This window comes from Syngnathoides biaculeatus, chromosome 22, assembly GCF_019802595.1.
Source record: "Syngnathoides biaculeatus isolate LvHL_M chromosome 22, ASM1980259v1, whole genome shotgun sequence".
NCBI lineage: Eukaryota > Metazoa > Chordata > Actinopteri > Syngnathiformes > Syngnathidae > Syngnathoides > Syngnathoides biaculeatus.
The window spans coordinates 17,239,720-17,263,902 of NC_084661.1; the positions used below are offsets into that span (position 1 = coordinate 17,239,720).

General features: G+C 46.2%; 1 protein-coding gene across 1 annotated transcript; it reads right to left on the bottom strand.

Moving 5' to 3' along the window:
• Window positions 1-5,814: 5,814 nt before the first annotated feature.
• LOC133495567 (SH3 and cysteine-rich domain-containing protein 2-like) lies at window positions 5,815-23,532 on the bottom strand. The gene is made up of 11 exons (XM_061810391.1): window positions 22,536-23,532; window positions 15,144-15,492; window positions 14,758-14,852; window positions 10,694-10,778; window positions 10,484-10,596; window positions 10,352-10,415; window positions 10,220-10,275; window positions 9,955-10,043; window positions 9,049-9,100; window positions 8,165-8,302; window positions 5,815-7,796 (listed from the first exon to the last, which is right to left on the bottom strand). Exons 1-11 carry the CDS (start codon window positions 22,623-22,625, stop codon window positions 7,698-7,700), a joined length of 1,230 nt encoding a protein of 409 aa, XP_061666375.1. The 5' UTR covers window positions 22,626-23,532; the 3' UTR covers window positions 5,815-7,697.
• Window positions 23,533-24,183: the final 651 nt, after the last annotated feature.

Genomic DNA, 24,183 nt, shown 5'->3' on the forward strand with positions numbered 1-24,183 from the left:
GAGGGTCAGCCGCCTAAACTCGTCCGACCTCCGACGTGTCGGCTTTTCTCTCGCTCTCGATCGACGGACAAGCTGAAATTTTGATTCTTCTCCTCAAAAGCAGTGGCACTGCCATCTACAGGGCTCCGGCTGCCGTTGCAGTGCTTTACAAACCAGAATTTCACAGACAAGCTCGACGAGAGCCGCTTCTACACCCGGCGGCCGTTAAAAAAAAAAAAAAAAACTGACTTGACAAATATAAAACGGCAAGCGAGTGAGTTAAAACACGGCTGTCCAATTAAATCCATGATCCATATTTTATGAGCGTGTCACATTGGTGCTCGCTTTAATGGCGCCATAATATAAAAGCAATCCCGCTTCGTGTAGAAATAAAAAGCCATCTCAGGTAAAGTCAATGAGATCCTTCCAGAAAGGGGGGGGGGGGGGTTTGTCAAGCGGAGGCCATTTTGCGACCGGGTGGAGAGAGGGGGGGGGGCACTGCTGTTTCCTGTGCTCGAACCTTAATGGAATTAAACGAGGGGAAGGAATATGAGCTGCTCGTCATCGTTATGATCAGTCTTCAACGCACACTGGGGGGAGGGACGGGGCGACCTCCAGATATGGAATTTCAAATTTGTAAAGTTCCCCATGATAGTCTGCTAATGTTCCTTCACTTGATAAAACAAATAAAATAAAAACAAGACGGTGCTACGCCCAGAAGCGTGCAGCAAATTTAAGATCCATCCATCCATTTTCTTTGCCGCTTATCCACACGAGGGTAGCGGGGCATGCTGGAGCCTATCCCAGCTGTCAACGGGCAGGAGGCGGGTAAAATAGTTTGAAAATGGACATCTGTCCATACTGTCTTTTCAATGTCTTCTGCAACATCTGCTGTATAAATAATATCTATATCTGTAAAAAAAAAAAAAACATGTGGTTGGAGGCGGGGCTTTAAGGCCCAAACACAATTGCACAGAACACAAAAAAATAGAAGAAAAAAAAAACAGCTGGAGGCAGCGAGCAAAAACGCTCGATTAAATAATAAATGAGTCAGCAAGGGCTAAACGCATTAAAATGCTAAACAAGTTAAGCCGCCGCGTGATTCATTTTCTCACTTTTGCGAGCAAGCGGGAGAAGTTTAATTAACGGCGGGGGGGGAACAAATGCGACGCAAACTCTTATTTCTTCCTCTTCAGTGTACGCGGGCAAACGTTGGAGTGCGTGAGCGGTCACGCAAATTTGCATTTCGAGTGGACGCCGGGCGCTAACGCCGCTAAGCGAGTGTCGCCGGAGAGGCCGAGACGGGACCGAAATGGAGGCGGCCAAACGGGACTCGTTTGAATTTTCTGCTTCACGGCCAATCTTCAAAGGCTCCGCCCACACGCCACGGCGTGGGCTCGAAATTCTTTGTCATTCAATCGGGTCGACATGCCTGCTAGTCCTGATTCTGATTTGGGCCCATTCCGAAGACGAGTTGGTGAAAGTGCAAAAAAATGGAAATTTGCTGGGATTTCTGGAAAACAGCGCCGGCAAAACAAAACAATCGCGATTTGGATGCAGAATATGGATCATTTCAGTCTTTTTATTATCGCCACCTGGTCTGTAAATCTTCATCTGGATCAACTCCAAAAGTAGAATTTAGATTTTGAAGAAATTTGGCATCGTGCTGCTTCTTTTGCAACATGCAATATTTCGATTTTGATCTGTAATCTCAATCTACATCTTTTTTGTAACTCCAAATGTTGCGAACATGAAAACATGGAAATTTGGGATTTAACATCCTTATTGTGACGACGATTTTATCTATAGCTTGTATCTTATCTCGCAAATTTTCCCAACGAGCAGAGAAACTGCAACGTTCACGTCGACTAGATTGGCTTTGCTCGAGTGCCCCCTTGCGAGTGTTAGAAAAAAATGCACAAATTAAACATAAATGCACATAAACCGCAGAAAGACGGTACACAGCGAGAGAGCTAGCGCACCCACACTCATGCTAACGCTAGCGCTGCCGCGCTCACGCTAAAGCTAGCACCGCCGCACTAACAGAGCTGGTTAAAAAAAACGTAGCGATAAAAATCACTGAGACACGGCGGTAACACGCTAGCGCAGCGCTAACAGGGCGGACCAGTAAAAGTAACTTCCTCGGCACATATATTCCACCGGCCTTTTCCGCTCGAGTGCCCCCTTGCGGCCGCTAGAAAAAAAAAATGCATTAATTAGCCGCATCACCGCACACACATTTTGAAATACGGGTGCAGAGGTGAGCTTCGGCGGAGGAGATGAAAAATTCATATCCTCACGTCGGCAAATTGCGCCGCGACTCGAGAGAGAACGGAAAGGGGAGCTTCATTTGAAATGCTTTCCCCGGTGACTTTGTGGTGCGCTTTTAAGATTTGAACCGTAGCGAATGTTCGGAAATAAATATGCGAGCGCACCCAATTGCGAAGTGTCCTGACATGAAAAAAAAAAAAAAAAAAGTTCCGCGTACTTTTGCAAAAATACTGAAACAAAAACGACGGCTTACTCGGCCATTCGGGAGATACAGATATAGATTTTTTAGTTCATTTCCCACCCCCCCCACCGCCCGCTTCGACGACGACGCGAGTTGCGGCGATAAATCACCGACCGCCGCACTCGCCGGAGTCGTTAAAAGGCAACATGGAAGAGAAAAAAGATGGCGTCGCGCCAGGAGCGGCGTCCTCATTAACCTCCACGCCGCAGAGTACGAGTACTTTCTTTGCACTGATACTTCTGATACTTGAAAATTCTCCAGCTAAAATCTGGGAGCTCTTATTGTGGCCGTTTTGATCATTTTTGCAAATTTTTGCCTTCGCAATATGAAATGATGAAAATTAATAAAAGGCATTGTGGGGATCGTTGCTTTTTCCATTTATGTTACCAATTTTTTGCAGAAAACAAGCAACATATGCCCGCGAGTCGGCACGGTGGGCTCACAGTTCTGCGGTCCCGGACCCCGCCTGTGTGGAGTTTGCGTGTTCTCCCCGTGCCCGCGTGGGTTTTCTCCGGGTGGGCACTCCGGTTTCCTCCCACATCCCAAAAATATGCAACATTCATTGGCCACTCGAAATTGATTGTTAAGCGTGTCTATGTGCCCTGTGATTAGCTAGCAACCACTTCAGGGTTTCAGCTGGGATAGGCTCCAGCACACCCCTGTGACACTTGTGAGGATAAGCGTCAAAGAAAATGCATGGATGGATGCCCATGAGTATTGTGACGACGCGTTGCTCCACTATTTGTGTTTAAATATCCTCTGTCGTGTCAACACCAGTCCTGTTCCTTCGCCCATCTCTGGCGCTCTGCATTGTTACCGTTGAATGAAGCCGATATTCAGAAGTTTGTTTGGCACTAAACTAAACTAAACTTTTTTGAAAAATTGTTCTTATTTGGTGAAGTGAGTGGAGTTCACTGTGCGACAATGCGGCGCTCAGATCTCAAATTTCCGCTTGTAAGTCAAAGCAAAAAATGCTCAGCTTCCTTTTTTACTTCCACTGAAGTTCAGGAGTTGAACTGCGAGGTGACTTTTGCCACCGCTGCTCGTCAGCGGCCATTTTAGGAGGTGAAAAGAGACAACGTGAAAAATGCGCCGGGCAGGCGTGGGGGTGGGCAAGCGGGAGAGTCGCCTTGCCGCAACGCGCTTCATCCGGCGGGGACGCAAAACAAGCAAGACGTCTGTGACGAGCGCCGACTGGGCCATCTGGAGACGGCGGCACCGAGAGCGCCGGGCCCGCTCCAGGACCAGCTCGAGTCAAGTACGCTAGACCCCGCCCATTCGCGCTTCACCCGATCGGAGATTTTTCCATTTCCGGGACCGACTGAAAAACGCTCGGGCGAAATCGCGTTGCCGTCATCTGCTGACATCTTGGTGCTCGAGTGAGTTGAGGAGCTTCCTTTGGACAAAAGTAGTCCTTTGCAGCCGTCTTGCGTCGTCGCCGTACAGGACGTGACATTTGCTCGGAACCGAGACGCGCTTTTGTATAAAAAGGGGTGTGGCCTAACGAGTGATATCAGGAAGACGCCCTGTGTGAGAGAGTTCGGGCGTGAGTTGTGGCCTACAGCAGCTCCATGCGAGTGTTTTTTTTTTATTTTCTAATATTCGAAAGACCATCTGTGATGATGCCCCGCCCCCAACTTTACACGAGCATTATCTTTAGCTCGTGTGTATCGTGAATTTTGAGAATAAAATAGACCAACGCGATTGTCAATAATCATCTAACGTGGGGAACGGCAGGGATTATTATGGGCAGCACATCCGCACTTTGGTCCGTTTCATTTTTTTTTTTTCCGGAATCTTTCCGCCCTTCTCGCCCGCGTGTGTATTCGAGCTATTTTTAGCTCACAATTTCCCTCCACACTTTGCAACATGGACGGATTCTTGCCCCCCCCCCCCACCCCCAAGCTGTCAATGCAAAGGAATTCGGAACGGTTCAAATGCAAACGCACCAAACGAGATGACGGCTTGACATTTCTAGCACACTTCAACAACAAAACAAAAACAAAAAAAATAAAAAAGGGGGGGGGGTGGAGCACATTTTATTTGATTTGTATTTTTTTTGGGTACTGTAATAATTATTCAGAAAATAATTTCATTTTTGGTTATACATTCTTTTTAAATAATTCAAACATTTATGGTACGTTCAAATGATTGAGTACATGATTAGAATGTTGCAATTATACCAAAATGTACAAATTTTATTTCAAAATTTTTAATTTACAATTTTTTTAAATGGTTGAACAGAATGCATGTGTATTTTCATTTGAATATTTTATGTATAATTTTTGTAATTTATGCTCCAGTGTTTATCAGTATTTATCATTCAAATGTTTTAATTAATTCTAAATTAAATTTGTTTTATGATTTCAAATAGCGTAATTGTGTTAACATTCATATTTATTTCAATTTTGTATTTTTAATGTTTCAATGTTTTTTTTATTCTTTTTTAAATCAGATTAGTTTTGACCTAAAAAAGTGAATAATCTACTAATTTTATTTGTCTTAAATGATCACATTTTAAAATTTAATTGATGAATATTAATGACTGGTTTCAGATTAATCTCATTAACACTGCCAGTGTTTTTCATTAATTTTGTGCAATTTAAAATGTAGATTATATTTACATTTATCTTTTTTTTACATTGTACATTATTATTATTTCTCAAATGATTACAAACGGATGGTAATGACAGTCAAATTTATATTAAATATAATATTTTTAAAATGCATCTTAAAAATCAAACAAATTTTTTAAACTGCAAAAATTGTTCAATACATAGTATTGTATCATTATTATTCTGACAAAGGCATACATACTACAGTACCCGTTTGTGGGTCGTAGCCACTGCGCATCCTCACCAGCGACAGAAAATGGAGGAAAAGCGACGCCGCGCCCGGACGGAAGTTGGCGGCCTGCCGCTCGCGCGCATCTTTCATCCTCTCCGCAAACAGAATTGGGTCGCCATTTGAGAAATGGCGGCGCCGCACGCTCACGCTCTCGCTCTCCGCCAGCGTCGACGACGGGCCGCCAGCGGCTTTTCCGCTGCTGGTGACTTTTATCAGGAGTTAATGGTATTACTTACGCTCATTAGGAGCCGGCGAGATTTCTCGGGGGAGGAGGAGGAGCTGGGGTGGGGTGGGGGGTGGGGGACGCTGGATCCTTCCAAGGTCTGCAAACAAACAAATGGACTAACAAGGATAGAAAGATGCAAAAACTAAAGCTCTCCCGCGGGCCAATTAGTGCAGGTCACGATGACAATAAAATGATAATCTGCTTATCATACCAGACCCCCCCAAAAAAGGCACACAAGGAGGGTTCATGGCATTTTATTATTATCGATACCGAAAAAGGGATCCTGAGCCCAAGAGTGTGTGTGTGTGGACAAAAACAGAGCAGGCGACTTAAATGCGGGTGTGCATAGTCGGTTAAGGTCAACGCATTCAATGGGAATAAATACAGTGCACCCACAAAGTATTTGCAGCTCAAAATTCATGTTCCTCAACGCCGCAATAGGAGAAATCCCGGAAAAAGAAGGAAATATGGAGATCCGGAAAGTATTCACAACACATCGCCCATTATGGGAATTTTCGGGGGGAAAATAAATTATTGACGCAATTTTGGGATAAGGCTCTAACATATGAAGAACATGTGGAAAAAGGTGAGTGGTTGTAAATACTTTGCAAATGAGCAAAATTGGCAGAATTGGCCAAAGATGAATATTCCAAACTCGGGAGAAGATTTTTCTACAAGGGAGGGTGAATTGAATCCATTTTGGAATTAGGTTGTGACATGAGAAAATGTGGGGTGGGGGCGCTTTTATCCATCCATTAATCATTTTTTTTTTCCACTTATCCTCACAAAAGGTTGCGCCGGTTCCATATAAATGGGAATTGGGGTGTGTGTGTGTGTGTGTGTGTGTGGGGGGGGGGGGGGGTCATTGTATTCAATTCAATACGACAACAAAATAAAACAATGGTGGGAAGTAATTTAGCACAAATGTTGTTGTTGTGGTTCCTGTACTCAAAATGATTTTGTCGCTGTCGTCCATCCATCCATTTTCTTAGCCGCTTATCCTCACGAGGGTCGCGGGGAGCCCAGCTGTCAACGGGCCGGAGGAAGGGTACACCCCGGACTGGTCGCCAGCACAAATGCAATTTAGAGGATCCAATTAATGTTGCATGTTTTGGGGATGTGGGAGGAAACCAAAGAGCCCACCCGGAGAAAACCCACGCAGGCACGGGGAGAACGTGCAAACGGGCCAAATCGGCCGAGTGGACGAAACCACTTTGTGGATGCACCGTGGTGAGGCTCCGCTGCCCGAAAGTGAGATATCAATGCCCTTATTAGTCGCTTCCTGCATGGCTCTACGATCCGAGTGACACGAGAAGGCTAACTGCGTTTTATGTACACTTATTGCTTTTCACGCCCGAGCGGTCGGCGCGCCATTCGGCCGTACGTAAGGCAGATTGGAAAATGTCGAATTTAGTGTGACGAGACGCCGGGTTAGCGTACATCGGCGGCGGGGAGAACCTCCGCCCAAGTGGAACGCCGCAAATTTAAGGCAAAATTTGGAGACCAAACGACCGCTAAAAGCCGAAAGACTTCAGCTCGCCGAGCATCCGAAGCAGGGCCGAGAAAAGCACGGCCGGCCTGTTCTTTCCATCCCGTCAAATGTGTTGCCGCCGTCGCCCCCTCACAAAATTCCAAAAAATGCGCCCGGCCCCTAAATTCGATAGGGATGAGCACCGCAAGTGCTTTTCGCTATTTCTTTGGCTTTCTCTTTGCGTTTTGTGACAGCCAAAGAGGGAAAAAAAACTGTGAAAATTCCCGCGACATTTAATCACAACTCGTTCAAAATGCACGACGGCTAGCGATTAGCATGAACGTGATTGCAGAAGCTTAAGGGTTCCACTGCATCCGAAATTGGACAAATATGTTTTCTAGTTGGTCATGATAATTATTATTATGTGCAAATAAAGAATAAAAGGACAGAACGTGCGCGACGCGAAGTCTCCCCGTAGGCTTGCGAAGTCCCATTCAGCGGTGAGGTAGCCAGACTTCCCGTTTGCCCACTTTTGCGCTACAAGAAACGGAGCTCGACGGAAAACAAAACAAGCAAAGCTGTTGTCAGCTGTTCGTTGCGCGGGCGAGAGTGTTTTTGATTTTATGACCGATAACACGTATGAACGTCACAAGCAGCCGACGTCAAATTTCAAGTAAAAGTTCCGCCGGCACCAAGCCTCGCTTCTTGCCACTGCTCAGCCGGAGGAAGCCGTCCGTCTCCTCGTTCTTGCCCACGCAGATCTGAACGCCCGGCGAGGATAATCCCGGATTGGAGGAGGAGCGGCAACGAGGGGTAAAGGTAAGGGTGGGATTTGGGGGGGGGGGGGGGGGGGGGAACAACAATTCGGAAAAAAAAAGACAGATCACCGAAAGAATTAGGAGAGGCGTCAGAGAGGAGAGGGAACATTGAGACGAGTTAAGTGAGGAACGTTGCGGGTGATCCGGGATTAGGGAAGGATTGTTGGAAGAGGGTTACGGGCCAGGTAAAATTGACAGATTGGGAAAAGGGAAAGGACAGAAAACAGGAAAGGAAACGTTCACCCACCCCACCCCCGAAACGACGTTTTCACCCCTCGCGCGCGTCCCATTTGCATTCGCTCGGCGCTCACCTGGGCCTCCTTCACCGTCATCTGGCCTTTGTCTCGGTTGCCGTGGAAACCCGCCGTGACCTTCCACACCCGCTCTCCCGGGCGCACCCGCTGCACGAAGTTGGCCGGGAAATAGCCCACCTTGTTGCGGCTTTTCCCCTGATGAGACACAAAAAAACACGTGACGGCGGGTTGGTGAAGCAGCATGTGGCTCATTTCTGATTATCAGGTTACTGTCGGTGTGTAGATTAGGGTCGGGATTAGACGCTGGGTTCGGGTTTGGATTTAGAGGATGGGATGAGACGTCGGGTTAGGATTATGCGCAGTGCGAGGGATTGGGCGTGAGGGTTAAACCGGGGTTAGTTGTAGAGTTAAGAGGCTGCGGGATTTTGGAGGATTAGGATGACAAAGTGGTGTAAGCGGGTAGTTTTAGGATTTAGGTGCGGCATTACCTATTAGGGGTTGGGGTCAGGGTTCAAGGGAGAATAGACGAGCGGTTGAATTTCAAATTAAAGGCAGCGTTAGGGTCACGTCAAAGCATCCGCAGCCACAATGTTTGAGTGGATAAACGCTGTTTCACGTCACTTCTTATTCACTTGCGATTTCTTGAAATACATTTCAATTCACATTTGGCAACACGTCAAAATCTAATCAACAAATACGCAAAATTGCTCGCTTGACACGTCTTGCGGAGCGCGGACGGCATCCACTCACCTCGCCCCCACTTCCTCCCGCGCGCTTGCTAGCCAAGCTAACGCCCACATCCAGTGACCTTCAAAGGCAACCACGAGGCTCTTAAGTCTCGCCGGCCGCCTTGCCGGACTGGAGGAGGCTTGACTGATTGCACAAGTGCCAGGATGGCATTTGCGCACACGCGAGCCGCGAGAACGAAGAAGACGACTCACCTTCCACCAGTCCTCGTTGGCGTCATCGGTGACTTTGACTCGATCGCCGGGCCTGAAAAGGCAAAAGAAGAAAAGCAAGCAGCTTACTGGATTCATTCATTCAAGATAAGTGATTTTTCATTTTAATTTTCAATCTATTTCTAAGCACCGTCATGCAAAGTGACACTTACTGGCTGCTAAGTGCTAGCTTCCGTTAGCAATCGGCCAAACTGCTACTGCGGCTTTTTAACAGCAGAGATGCGACCACTACACACGAGGTTAGGCCGGGGGACATCACCACATCCTCGAGTACTATCAGCACCGGGGCACCCCAAGCTTGTGTCCTCTCCCCTCTGCTCTTCTACACTAACGACTGCACCTCGTGGCATCCGACTGTCAAACTCCTGAAGTTCGCAGACGACACCGCGGTCACGGGCCTGGTCAAAGACGGCCACGAGTCTACGTATCGACAGCAAGTGACGAGACCGGACCTTTGCTGTGGTCACCACAATCTGACAAGACTGTAGAGATGATTGTGGACTTCAGGAGGCTTCCTTCACCACAGCTAACCCCGAGGCTGTCCAACTGCCTCGTGCCAACTGTCGACACCTTCAAGTTCTTGGGAATTACCGTCTCAAAGGACCTGAGGTGGGGGACAAGAGCCACTCATCCGAGACTCGGTGTCACTCCCCCACAATTCCAGAAGACGTCCCTCTAAGAAACGTCACAAGACTTGCGGTGAGGTGTTCGAGGAGCACGGAGATTACTGGCGGCCATCGCATCATGCTCGTCCCTTCAGCAACTGCTTGGTGGTTCCACTTTTCTGACACTGTCGACACAACTCTTTGGCTTTCTCGCTATCCCCCCCGATGTGTAAAATGGACCATAGTTCATATTGCTACCGCTACTAATAAAAATATGACTGACTGTAGTTCCAAATCGTTGTTCTCCTGAGGCAGGAACTTGTAGAGTGCCACGTAGGTGTGCATGGAGTGGACCGCCACACGTCTGGGAGTCTGAGGACAATCGAAGAGGATGCAGGAGGAGGAAAAAGATGGAGGGGATAAAGACAATTAGGAGGAAGAGGAGGGGGGAGGAATTAAGAGGACAAAAAAATGTCAGGAGAAGAAAATATGGAAGAGGACAAAGATGAGGAGGACAATTGAGGGTGAAGAAGAAGAAGAGTACACACCTTAAGGCTAACTCGCTCTTCGGAATCTGCCTTCTCGCTTTCAGGAGGGGTGAGCACTGGACACAGGAATTGAGGAAGAGGATGTCTGTTAATGTACAGTCGGACCTTCGCATGGAAAAAAGGGTGGCCTACTTCCTGGAATGGGTTCCTCTTCAGCGATTGGCTGATTCTCCAGCTTGTCAGGGAGTTTTTCAGCCTTTAGAAGAAAGTTTGGCTGAGCGTTCTCTTTCCGCAGCGTGACGGCGGCGACGACGGGACGGCTACCTGGTGGCAGGGCGACTCGGAGATGCTGCCGAAGCTGCAACGACTCATTTGCGCCAGCGACGTCCCGTAACGCAGCGCTTCGTAGACGGGGTCCACCGCGGCGTGGCCGACTTCTGTCAGACAACAAACGGCGCCGCGGAGTCGACACTGATCGCCGACAGACGGCAACAGCGATCACTCCCCCAAACAGACGCGCAGGAATTCACTCACCGTGCACCTCGGGCGTCTCCCTGACGACGCCCAGCGGCTCTGTGGTCAGTAGAGGCGAGCTGAAGTTGCGCTTAAAAGCTCCCGTCTGAAGGGAGACGGCGTGCGGGGGAAGATGAGAAGTGACAGGTAAGGCAAAGCGCAGGCTGAAGTGACGTGAAAAGAAGTGGGGGGCAAAAGCAACAGTGGTGCATGTGTGCCAAGATTAGCGGGGGGAAGAAGAAACGTTAGAACGCATGCAGCCACGTCTGCTGCCTGAATGGAATTCCAAAACAGACGTCAAGCTTCCGTAGCGGCTCCAGAAACAGAAACGGGTAAAGTACTCCCTCATTTATCACGAGGCCTTTACGTTCCAGAAGACCCCCGCAATAGACAAAATTTTTTCTAGATCAAACTTTCACTTGGGGAATATCCGGGTTAAATCATTAGCCACTGTACGACGCAGAGACCATTCCTCCCGTTTGGGCAGAGAATTTCACCTTGGGAGGGATTACAGTAGCGCTAACATTAGAACGTCAATATTCCTGCGAGACCCTTCCCAAGGTTGACAATTCCAAGCCGACTGTTGGCAAAGGGAATCAAAAAAAATGAAACCGTATTTGTTGATTTCATCCTTGTTGCCCGAATCATTCCCTTTGCGAGCGGCTGTGTGACCCAGCGACACCTTGAGGAGTGATGGACCCCATTGCTGACTTCATGCCCCGCTGATCTCTGGCAGGCTTATTTGGACAAAGCTGCAGCTGTGAAGAATTGTTGACTTTAGTATTTGTCTTTGTATTGGTATTGCCATCTGTTCCTCCATTGGAATATGTGACCTTTTGACATGGGAAAATCATGAAATGAGGGACACCGGTCAGGCTGATTCAGAACGTGGTTTGGAGCTGCAGCTGGTCAGACAAACCCGTTTCTCCTCACGAGCCAAATTTAAGACCACTTCTGTCCCTTCATTTGCATATTTAGTCCAGCGGTGGTGTCTAAACCTATCGGAAACCTTCCCGATTGGCTCCAACAACATGTAATGCTAATGCTAAGAATTGAAGTTTGATGTCGAACCATTCACACGTACTGCCATTCAGGTGCGATAGTTCAGTCACTACTCATTTAGACAAATGACTATCGATACAGAATTGATGTCATTTCGGACATTTTCAACGGCGTACGACAAACTGGCTGCAAAGAGAAACACTCGAAGTCACCGAGCCGTCTATACTGTAGTCCCGCTGTCGCCTCTTGGGGCCGGCGAGGTCACCCCCGAAGGTGAGCGCGATCGAACGGACGTGAAAAAATAAAAATAGAATGCACGAAAAAGCGTCCTGAGGACGACAACAATAAGATGCCAAAAGTGTCATCGGTTGGCCAGACGGGTCCAGAGCGTCTCCGCAGGGGCCTCCCGTCGCTACATGAAATCAGCTAATGGGTCACTCTTATTATCGTTTCACGTGTGATCAAGCACGACTGAAATGACCACGCCATCCGCCGCCAGACTGCAGATGATCAAGCGCTACGAGGATCAGTGGGAGCTTTATTTAGCGCTGGAGGACTAAGTTTAGAACGCTCGTCGGGACGACGCAAAGACGTGACAAAGGCACGTTTGCTCACCTTGGCGAAAGCTGTTTTGTCCTCGAGTAATAATCACGCACGGGAAAACGTCAACCTTTGCGGGGTGTTTAGGGGTGGTGGGGGACTCACCCGGTTTGCGGAACGGGATGTACACATTCTGTAGCGTCTCCAACAACATGAGATGCTGAGGCTAGAGAACAATTTTTGCTGTATAAGCGCTCGCGAGTACTACATTTAGTCAATGAGTTGCAGGCAGGCGAAAAACTGCAAGGTTCCGTCGTGGTGCCGACAACGTCCATCCATCCACGAGCTGAGCACGCTTAAGTGAGAAAGGCAAAGTTTGTTGTAAAACTAGTCACAAGTACAGTATTGCAAATCCGCCAGGACCCATTTGATGAAAAAAATACGAATAAGAATTTATGGACATGTCTGGTCATGACTTTCCTGCGTCAGTGCCTGGAGGTCATCCTCTGAGGCGAGGCCTCTTTAATCAAGCTGTACTTCTTAACGTTGAATTAACGGTGATGCCGCCACAGCAGTAATACGGAGCTGCTTTATTGCAGGCTTATATTAAAAAAAAAAAAAAAAAAAAAAAAATGGCGGCACACTGCCATTGAACCTGAGCACACACCCGGGGGCTGTACGCATTTATTTGCTGGTCTATTTTAAACCCACCGAGATGTCCACTCTCACAAAGGACAATTACGTCTTCTCTATTTAAAACAAGCACATCGCTTTGCCGGAGGAAAGTCTGCTCATCTTAATGAGCCAAATGCCATAGACAGGCTAACCAGTACTCAAAGGAACACTCTATAATCTTTATCATTCATGAAAAATGACTAATATTCAGCAACTTACAGAAGAGTTGAGAGGGGCTCCATGTACAGAATATCTGTACAGTATGTCTATTATAATGCCCCCTGGTGGCCGGTGCACACACACGAGATGGAGCAGCACAATGTCCGTTGATTTGCTGTTTTTAGGAAGTACAATATTATAGACAGCTTTTTATTTCTTTTTTTTTTTACCCAATTAAAAAAAAACTTTTATGGGGGCTGGCTGGTACAGATTTAATCGCATTTCCATTAATTTCACTGGGGAATGATGATTTGAAATGAGACCGGCAACACTGTAAATCCTTTTGACCCTGTTAAACTAATCAGCCTTTAAAAGCTACTTCAGCACGAAATGTAGTACATAAACAGTTGAAAGGCCAGTATGATTACGATCCAATTCACAAAGTTTACAGCAACATTTCATATCTCTTTTATTGCCCCCTACAAGGGCGCCTCGCTCCTGAAACGATAAACGTGTCCCACCATTGCTCTTGTATCAAACAAAGTGTGTGTGTGTGTGTGTGTGAAATAACGGGTCAAAATCTCCCTGAATGTGATGAATATTTGATGTGTACATTTGAGAGAGAGGACGCTCATCCTCACGGCTACGTCAGCACATTTCCAAGCGCGCTCGCTCGCTGTGCGGATGCGCGGCCGCCTTCCCAAACGTCTAATCCCCGCTTTGAAGAGTGCGCAGCCATCCAAAAGGACAGCGATGACGGCTTGCTTCCTTCCGTGCCCTCAAACGCGCAGAATTTCACACCGAATTAAGCCGGGCCAGCTGGTCGGGGGGCAGATATTGATTTAGGAAAGGGAAGGCAAAGAGGGAAAAGGAGGAGGAGAACTGAGAAAAGCTGCACTGGTGTCATACAACTTGAACTTGGGCCATTTTATAGGGAATGCTTTACCTTGAGTAACCTTTCATACATTGGCCAGTGTCTTCATGGGCTTGGGACCGCATCTTAAATTTGCTCTGTAAGGGGACTTGATCCTCTTTATAGAGAATGGGGAAGGCTAAGGCCATTCGCAAGACTGCTCGGGAAACCATTAGAGCATCCGGATGCCGCTGTAGCAGCAGTTCTGTGAGTCACTGTGCACGTTCCCGCGATGATCGGGTGGAAATGTGCATCCACTGTGAGGCGGATTACTGCCACTACACCAAATAAAGAAGGCAAGTCCTTGCGCTTACTTGCAGCCTAAATGGGTAGGCAGAACAACTCAAAACGGGAAGGAAACGTTCTGTAGCGGTTCCGACAGCGCGTAAGGCTAATCTTAGAAGCAATTCAGGCTTGACAAGTTCACCGACTTCGCAGAGGAACTCACAACATGACGCACAGCAATTACAACAACATGTGATGCTAATTCTCGAACGTTTGCCGTGGAATCATTGACAAATGCGACAAGTCAGCTCCGACTAGTTTTCTGGTTAAATGAGCAGCCGAGGAAGTCCAAATCGGACTTAGACTTTTCCTCCGGGTTCCACCTGTAATCTGAATGCTTCAAACCAAAATTTGCTTTCAGTTCAGGCCTGACTAGCAAGCAGGACATGCGGTACGAGTTCCCAAGCGCTTCCAACGACATGCAATGGTAACGCAAGTACTGTAGGTGAGATTGGTACTGGAATTCAGGCCCGACACTCGTGGATGTTAGCTCGCGCCGCCGGTTCCATACCTTGCCAGTGCAGGGCTGCTGTGACAACTCCGACGAGCACCACAGGTGGGCGGCCATTTTGCAGGCTTTGCAGCGCAGGCCTTGCTTGGAGTTGCCTGTGTGGACATCCCAATCGTTTTCTCAATTACATTCATGGGAATCACAGAGTTGGACTAACCGCAGTCGCGTTGGGCCCGAAAGATTGCCGATGATGGCATTGGAGTAATATTCATCAGCGCTGCTTTCCAGACACACTTTTGTCAGACTCGTCCGCTGCCGAAATGGATTGCAGGGAAACTCAATACAGGCCGTAGATGTTTTGCTAAAGTTACACTCCAAAAGGTGCGGAATTCCGTACTTCACACCTGAGCAGTTTGCAAGAAATGACGTAAGCTAGCCGCTGTTACCTTGGATCGAGTGTTTGCAACGCTCGCAGTTGGTCGGCCTGCGGAAGACGTGCTCGTGGAAACTGTGAGTCTTGAGCGCCGCCGGGGACGGCTGAACCGTGGCGCTCAGGGACAGCGAGGGACTGACGGGGGGCGAGCGCGACGACAACGCCGAGGGCGACGGCTCGGGGCTGACGGCCGGCGAGAGCGAGCGCTCGTAGGCCAGGGGCGACTCGGACAAGGCGGGCGTAGGCGGGATGATGAGCATGCAGGGGGGCCGCGGGTCGACGTTGCCGCGCTGGAAGAAGTTGTCCACGCTCTTGCTGCGCATCACGGACTTGAAGGACAGCGAACGCTTCAGACGCTGCAGCTGGAAGGGAAAAAAACAAGTAGGACTGCAACAACGGGCTGCAGAAGACATCAAAAGAAGAAGTACGTGTTCGATAGCGGTTCCAACGACAAAACAGGAAGTACCCGTTCCATCGTCGATCAGGCAACCCAATTGTTAACACGCACTAGAAAGCTAATTTTGAAAGGAGCCATTCAAAAGTAAAAGTACTGCAATTTGGGCCCGACATATTTGCCGCCTGTACGGGTTGCAGAGTCACGAAAACCGCAAGGTTACCTTGTAGAAGAGTCGACTTTGCTGTGGCAACGTTCCATCACGTACTGATTCGCCAGGATGAAGAAAATCCTGGCGAATCAGCCACATGCTGCTTCACCAAGTCATTCTGATCCAAATCACGTGAAATGAGCGCCAACGGACGACATTGAATCACGCACGAGTGATTTTGCGAGAAAGAACAACCCAAAGCCTTTGAGCGTCCCTGCTCAGTCAGGCTTCTTTCTTGTCGTCCATCTCCGTCACTCCTCCTCCCCCTCCCAACTTCCTGACTTCACAAATTTGCCATCCCTCGCGAATGGACGCCAATCAATAGGCCTTTTAAAAATTCACATTGGATTGGTTTCATTGAGCGGACCCGCCGCCTGCGCCTTGGCACCGGGCGCGACGCTGCCTCTTTTCATCTCATCGCAGCCATAATTAAAAAAAGATTAGGCAAATGTTTATTATGTGGCTCTATGTATTTCCCAAGGTGTTTTTTGGACTCAATGTTACAAAGGATTTGGAGGAACCTCTCCTCTTTCAAGTCTAAAATGTTGGCATTGAAACGAACCAGTCAACACATTTCCATCTCTATCCTTAATCAGCCTAACCTGCTGCGCATCTTTCCCAATCTCTACAAATACACACACACAAAAAAAAAAGACAACTTTGGGTGTTTTCAGGTGCTTGTCGCAACGCTGAAAATCTCGCCGCAAAAGTCATTCGAATCGAAAGCGACTCGATAGCGGCTCTTCTTGATCTCGGCACACACGCGCCAATTAGCGAGAGTGATGGAGACCCGCCATTTTTGACATCGCTTTCTTCAGTGATGTTTCTGGTGGGCATTTAATAACGGATGCCGCCGTATTACGGTTCGATGTCTTCCGAGTTCTTGAGTAGTTCATGTAAAAACCCCAAACAATGGCCTATTAATATTATGGGAAACTGCTTTTTTTTTCATCTCAGCGATTGGCTGTCAACCGGTTCAGGGTGTACCCCGCCTCTTGCCCGAAGATAGCCGCGTAGGGCTTCGGCACTTCCTCGACCCTTGTGAGGAAAAGCGGCGTAGAAAAATGGACGGATGCTTTTTTTTTTTTTTTTTCGGTTCCCTGCCTACCATTCAAAATTGAAATGAAACAACCTAATCTACGGTCTCCAGAGCGAGAGAAGCCTTTTTACATGCAGCAGATAAAGCACGACTATCGTGTCAATGGCAAAAAGGTAAGCAGCGTTGCATTGCAATCGGTTTTTGCCACATTTTTTTCTTCAATTCAATGGAAATCGTGCCGCTCCTTCCAGGGTGTGTGCTTTGGCCACTTGGGGGTGGTGCAATACTGACAAGGGAGCTGGTCTCAACTCCTCAGTAAGACGCAGTAATATTGGGCCTTCTTCGCAGAGGATAAAGAACGTATGCCCGTGACTATAAGCGATAAACAGGATGAAGCCTCTTTTTTGAAGAAGAACAAGAAGAAGAACCGCTTACATCGGGCTAAACTGTCGCTTGTCGCGCGTAACAACTGTCGGTAGGAAGAAGTACAGTTCATGTGTTCCAAACAGCACTTATCCGTCCGACCCTCAGTGGGGAGAGTGCTTTGCTCACGCCGCCATGACCGGGTGATTTTATTACCATATCTATTTTTTAAGACGAAAGCAGCGACTGCACGTCACGTCAAGCGAGTTCGCGCAAAGTGCAGCGCTCGAATTTGAAGAGAAACTCCTCAGAGGCCAGAGCGCAAAAGAGCACGAAAGCAGTGACAAGAACGCTTCCTGCAGCATTTGGGCCGCCGCCGCCGCTTGTTCATCTTATTTAAGCCAGCAGGAGGCCACTTGTCACTGTTGGCGGCATTTCCACGTACAGTCTGGACTCTCTTCTTTCAAAAAAAAACCCAATAAAAAACAAAACCCCAGAAATAGCTGGTACCCCGCTACCATTAGCAATAACCTGATTGAAAATCGGCATAACTGTCGGACAGGAAAAGCCAAATGTATTTATTGACTTGACTACGGAGTGCAGAAAACATTTTGAATGAGGACTTCAATGGGTATCATTTTCATATTCTGGGCTAAAATTACAGCTTGGTGAATTCACTCGTGGCTGACGTGACGATCTCAGCCGTTAGCCAGCTAGCGTTAGCGCAGATGACTTTCAGAACGGCCTTTCATAACACTTGCGTCATCTTTCTATTTGAGGGGAGACTTGCATATTTTGCAAGTGAGCATGTTACCGGTCCAATATTTCGACACGCTTGAGGCGCCGCTGCTATTTTACTGCCGATCACCTCTGAAGTTTAGTGATGTGACCGTGAAAACACGCGATTGGTGATCAATTTTCAATTCTAATCATTGCGCAGTCATACATGCCAACGCCGCACTTTTCACACATCTTTTATTTCGTCACAAGCGCTAATAACATCTCGTCTGACAGACGAAATGTGTCATGAATTATGCATGAAAGAGCCCATTAATTTTTTTCGCAAAATAGCCTGGGAGGATTTAACGGGTCGAACCAAGCGAGACTATTTTTGAAGCGCCGCCACGACAGAGTTTACGCTTGGAGGCTTCGCCGCTCTGCGGGGTTTCGCACAGGTCGTTTGGCTGCCTCACGGCGGCCCGGCGCCTAATGAGCTCGCCTTCCATTTAACACCCGAAAATCACTTTTCACCTTGTGACCCCATCGGCGCTGATCCGGCATGATACTGTACTAGCCGGGCCGGATTACGAAGACGCCGCTGTCACATGGGAGCTTCTATTAAGTCCCACTTATGAAAAAAAAAACGTGCACGCAAAAGTCATCGTGATTTGACGGGCGCCATCGCACCTAAAAATCTGCACGGTCAAGCACAAAAAAATCGCGCGCATAAAATTTGTTACGAGTAGAAATTACTAACTATTAGAAAGACGTCGCTTATTTTGTGTCGTCTTGACCGATGTTCCTTCGAAGCTGCGCCACTGCGCAATTGCGCACTCGTCGCGCACGTGAAAACCGATCCAGCGCAGTGAACCACGGCGTGACGTCTTTAAGAAGCTCTCTAAGAAGCTGCCGCTCAGCCTATTTCTACTTCCTAGTTTACCTGACACCGCCCCCCCCCCCTCCGCTCTTAAAGGGGTACACTCATAATTACAAACAGAACACACAGCCGCAACTTTATACCTGCGGGCATGACTGACCACACCCGTAAATTTTTCAAATGCGAGTGACTGAAGCAAAGAACAGGATGAAATAAGCAAAGCGCACCGTGGCAACGTTCGGCGATACGGCAGTACCGTACAGCAATAACTCAGGAGATGCTCATGAACGTGTGAAACGGCAAAAGGAAGAGTCGGCACCGTTGCATTTGCCAGTTTGAGGGCGAAATATTCAAGAGTGGAGTGGCGACTATGAAAAAAGCCGTAAAGTATTAATACGAGCAAATGCGAAAAAGGCAGCGACACAAACTATTAACGTGTCAATTCTCCACAGATTTGCAATATTCCCATCCCTCGCGAATAAAAGCGGTCCACAAACAATAAGGAATAAAATGAGTAAAATTAACTACACGTGAATAAACACCGTAATTTCCGGCCTATGAGCCGCGACTTTTTCCACACTCTTTCAACCCTGCGGTTTATGCGGTGATGTGGCTAATTTGGGCTTTTTTTTTTCTTTTTCTAACAGCTACAAGGGGGCACTCGGGCAGAAAAAGTAAGAGTGAGACCGGCGGAATATATGTGCCGAGGAAGTGACTTTGACCGGTCCGGCCCTGTTAGCGCTCCGCTAGCGTGTTAACTGCCGTGTCTAAGTGATTTTTACCGGTATGTTGTGTTTTATTTTAACCGGCCCTGTTAGCGTTGGCATTAGCACGGCGGCACTAGCGTTAAACTCTTTCCGTGTACCGCCTTTCTTTGTAAATATCCCGTGTTTCGATGTGGACACATGCAGCTTTTACACAGCTGCGGCGTACGTATGTACCAAATGGTATTTCCTTTCCAAATGTACTGGGTGAGGCTTATAACCAGGTGCGCTCCGAGGCCGAAAGAGAGAGAGAAAGAGGACATTTTGCCACGTAAGCAGTGAACGCAAACTCAAGGCAGTAGGAATCGGCAGCCGCGTTGGACGTGACCACTACATCAACAATAAATACAATAGGAGCAAAAATGACTTGCATGTATGTGAAAAAATACAACAAATAGTTATGTACGTGCTATTGAGAGGGAGCAGTGTTGCAAAAAATCACCATGGTAGTGGCGGCGACATGACTCCCCCCCCCCCTCTACTTGCACACACCCACTACTCAATCATTAATTTATCCCCGCATTCTTCACAACAGCCTATTTTTAGAAGCCTCAGGCAAAGACGAGTCTCTGTGCTCATTTTTTTTTTGTTGTTGGTTTTTTTTTTTTTTTTCCCCAAACGGGCTCGAGAACAAGGCAAAAGAGTGCCGGGATTAAAAACAAGGTGGATGGTGTATTTTGGGAGGGGCGCTATTTCTAGGTCACTTTCAACCATTCTGTCGCCATCTGAAGTCGCAGTAGTAGTAGTAGTAATAGTAGTTGTAGTCTGTAGTCTGCAAAAAATAAAAATAAAAACTCTGTGGCTTTTCATCAAAAAAGGTGCACTAAAATGAGGACATTTTTAAAGGGATTTCAATATATTGAAGGTGTTCTAACATCAGCTATGATCAGCAAATTAGTTTCTTGGTACATTTAAAGCAATATCGCAAAAAAAAAAAAATGTTTACAGTACATCAACACCAATGCTATTTGTTAGCCCACCTATGGCGTTTCCCATTCTGTATTAGCACCAGCGAGCTGACTTGAAGTCATCCAAGCACGCTTATGTACTGCAGTTGTATCAAATGCACAACGTGTACAAGTAACTGTCTTTGTTTGATGTTTAGCTTGACAATAAACTTCTTTTTTGAAGAAATGTTTGCCTCAATCGTCCCTACTCTTTAACTAATACAACCAACAGCATTTTCTCACAAAATGCACTCAACCAACGCTTTATTCGCTATACAGTAGTTGTACACGCTAGTGAGATGCGAGATGAGCGCGGTTTCAAAAATATTGCATGATAGATGTCTTGGTTTTGATGGACATCTGTGTAGAAGTACACTGTCACCGAGGAGCCCCAGGCTACCGGTTCCACAAGGCTCTATGATAGGTCCACATGCTTTGACATAATACTCCACAAATGTCACAATTACTTGCCGTTACAGTAAATTTAAAAAAACGGTGGGGTTCCACTCAGCTCGCTACTTAATCCACTTTATTTTTTTCAGCGTCCACTAAAACTAAACTTTTATAGTGATATATAAAGTTTTGAGTTTACAAACAGCACACAAATTTACAATTTTATTTTTATGGCCTTATGTTTTTCATACAAATATATACTATACTTGAGACTTTCATACCGGGTTAGCGTACATTAGCAACATACGCTAACAAACCCAACAGTCTGGTCTGACTTTGGCTAAAGTGAGGTCAAGTCGCCGCCATAGGACCGGAATTCTGTCGTAAACTGAGTAAAATAATTCGGGCGTGAAAATGTATCGCCTTCAAAACGCAGCCTGCAAAGGTTAAGAAAAGCTGACCCGTCTCTCGGCATCATTTTCTGCGGCGACTGAGTCGGTTTTAGCGGCCCGTTTGCTGTGAATTACGAGGCCGGGCCAGACACAGCAAACATCGGTTCTGGGATTGGCCCATAAATTCAACGCCCACCAAAAGCGACAATGTCACCCGCCGGCCTCGGCGTGATTTGTGAGATGGTTTTGTTTGAAAGGCGACTTGTTGTCGGTCACGCTAGTCGCAAATTGCCTCGTTTGTCGGCGTACCGCAGACATTTTAAGCATCGTATGTATACAAGATGTTACTATGTATTATTTGATCATTGGAAAAAGTCTACATGTTTATATTTGATTATTATAGTCTTACACTAATGAAAAATGTGTAAATATTGACCTCATGTATTTGAATTGTTTTAACATCTTTAGTGTTATTTTTTTCTCGCTGTAATTGCGCATAAATGTGCATTCAATCCGTTTTCGGTTCAGCTTGTTTTCTCGCTTTAAAGGCGATCAATGCAATGTGTACGTGCGCATGTGTGAGGTCAGACACGAAGAATTAAAGCAGCTTAAGTGGAATTATGTAACGCCTTAATTAGCCTCACCAACAGAATAGAAAGAAGAATAAAAGATTTTAATGGGTTGTCAATGGAACCTGGGGCTCATTTGTGGACAGCTAAATAATATGAAAATAATATTATCCCACCAGGTATTCTAACAATACACGGCTAGCAATTGGAGGGAAAGTCGAGCGCCGTCACACTATTTTTACAAGGCCTAAAAATATTGGCGTACACAAATGCAAAAAACATTTGAATGACATTGTCACGCCGATAGAAAAGTGAATGAAATTTTCAATACTGTTTGAATGCAAAAGCAGCTGAATGAAATACATTTTACAAGTTGAATGTTACAAGCGTGATTGTGAGAATCAAAACTTTTGGTTTGTCACGGCAACAAATAACAAAGTAGAGATGAAGACTTTTTTTTTAAAACTGATAACACATTTATTACTGTCCAATTACGCAATTACGTGTATACGCAAAAGTGTTTGAAGTTTTTTGTATTAGTGAAACAATCAACAGAAAGATATTTTATGACAATACTGTCATACATTCAATAAAATAACCATTTCATTAAATGAACATCTCCCTATTTTAGCATGATAATGTCACAAATATTGTTCATGGCAAATGTCACCGGACATTTGATTAGGTACAGCTGCAGGCAAACGCAATATTTTGGACTGGGGGGGGGGGGTCTTACCTTGGACTCCGGTTGGCTGGGTCCAGTGGCCGGTGGTCTCTGGAGGTCCCGCCGCTGCGGTTCGTTCTCCTTGTCGCTGATTTCCGTCATGACGACTTGAACTCGGCACCGCTCGGTTGTTCCGACGTCGACGGAGAGAAAGAAAAAGCGGCCAAGAAATCAGGCGAGCGACGACGTGCACATGGCGAGAAGTCGTCGCGGTTCGGCGTCTTTTAAGCCCACTTGGCGGTCCCGGGATGCTGGCGCGGTCGCCGCCCGGCTTAGTTGCCTCCCGTGCACCGCGATGCTACTTTCCAGCTCCACTCTTGACTCCAAAACTACGTCGCACTCCTCACGCGCTCCACGGCAACTTTGATTGCACAATGACGTCACAGTCGCCCGTTTCCTGATTGGTCGCATGTGCCAAACCAATGAAGAGAGCCGAGATTGGCTGAGCTCACGGTTGTGGGCGGTACTTTGCTATTATCGTTCATGGGGAGGGATACATTTAGGAAACATTAATCTTTTATTTACATAAAAACTCACCTGCCAAAGGACACAACTCAGTCGTAAGACAATGACCCCCCCCCCTCCGCATGGATAGATATTAGTGGTGTTCCACAAGGCTCTACCGTGGGGCTATTGACTTTTGACATTATATTCTACATATAAAACTGGTCATGTTCCGCACGGCTCGCTACTCAGTCCGCACGTATTTACAGTCTGCGCTCAATGAATGTCAAAAATTTGCCTGGAGTGACAGTAGGAAAATACATTTTTTTCATTGGAAAAGTGCAAGTACGGCAAACGTCTTTCATGATATATCACGCGGGTATGCCATAGTCTCTCGTCTGTTTTCTACATTATTTATTACTTAGGAGACTTTTTTTTCCCCACCGTTTCTAATAATGTTTATGAATCTTAAGCGACGTTTCCCCCTCATCTAATTATGCTTTGCTGCGCACATATTTTTTTCCATTTAATGCAAAAAAGGAACAATTAAGTCAACAGAAGGCACACGACTGGTTCTCATTCTCATATGCCAATTACCACATAAAAGTTTAAAAATGCACTGAAATAAACTTTAAAATCAAACTGTTAATAAAAAGCAAATAGAAAAATAATCACTTGAATGACATGAATTATAATTGAAGTGTACGATTCTGACTCATACCGCTAGATGGAGCCCTACTGGGCGAATCTCAAACCTGTGTCGAGTCCTGCTGTTAAATAATAGAATGCACAAAAAAATATTTCCTTAAACTATATAAAAATAAATCCGTCAAGACTTTAGATTTTTATCTGTCATTACATATTTAAAAAAAAAAGCTAATTAATTAAATATTTTTCACAAATCAATATTAGTTTTTTATTGATTTTATATTCTATATTATTTGTAATATATTTAAAAAGGTAATAGTCGAATAAAGTTTCTCTGAAATAATTCTTTTCATATTTTAAATGGATAAAATATATGAAATATACAGTATTTTAAACACAATCAAGAGCATATCAAATTGTGTAGCATGCAGTAAATTTGATCCAGTAATACATGCATATAAAAACAATATGTCATAATAAAAACTCTCCATGTACAAAGTATTATATAAGATGATTTTAGGTTTTTGTATTTTGATTTCACTGATTCATTTTATCATTTCTCAGCTTC

Excerpts from the sequence above, each read along its gene's own strand:
- LOC133495567 (XM_061810391.1), bottom strand. The coding sequence starts at position 22,625 with ATGACGGAAATCAGCGACAAGGAGAACGAACCGCAGCGGCGGGACCTC. Across the intron at positions 9,101-9,954 it reads AACAACGATTTGGAACTACA|GCCCGGCGATCGAGTCAAAG; the intron begins GTCAGTCATATT and ends TTGCCTTTTCAG. Across the intron at positions 8,303-9,048 it reads CCAACGAGGACTGGTGGAAG|GGGAAAAGCCGCAACAAGGT; the intron begins GTGAGTCGTCTT and ends GTGTCTCATCAG.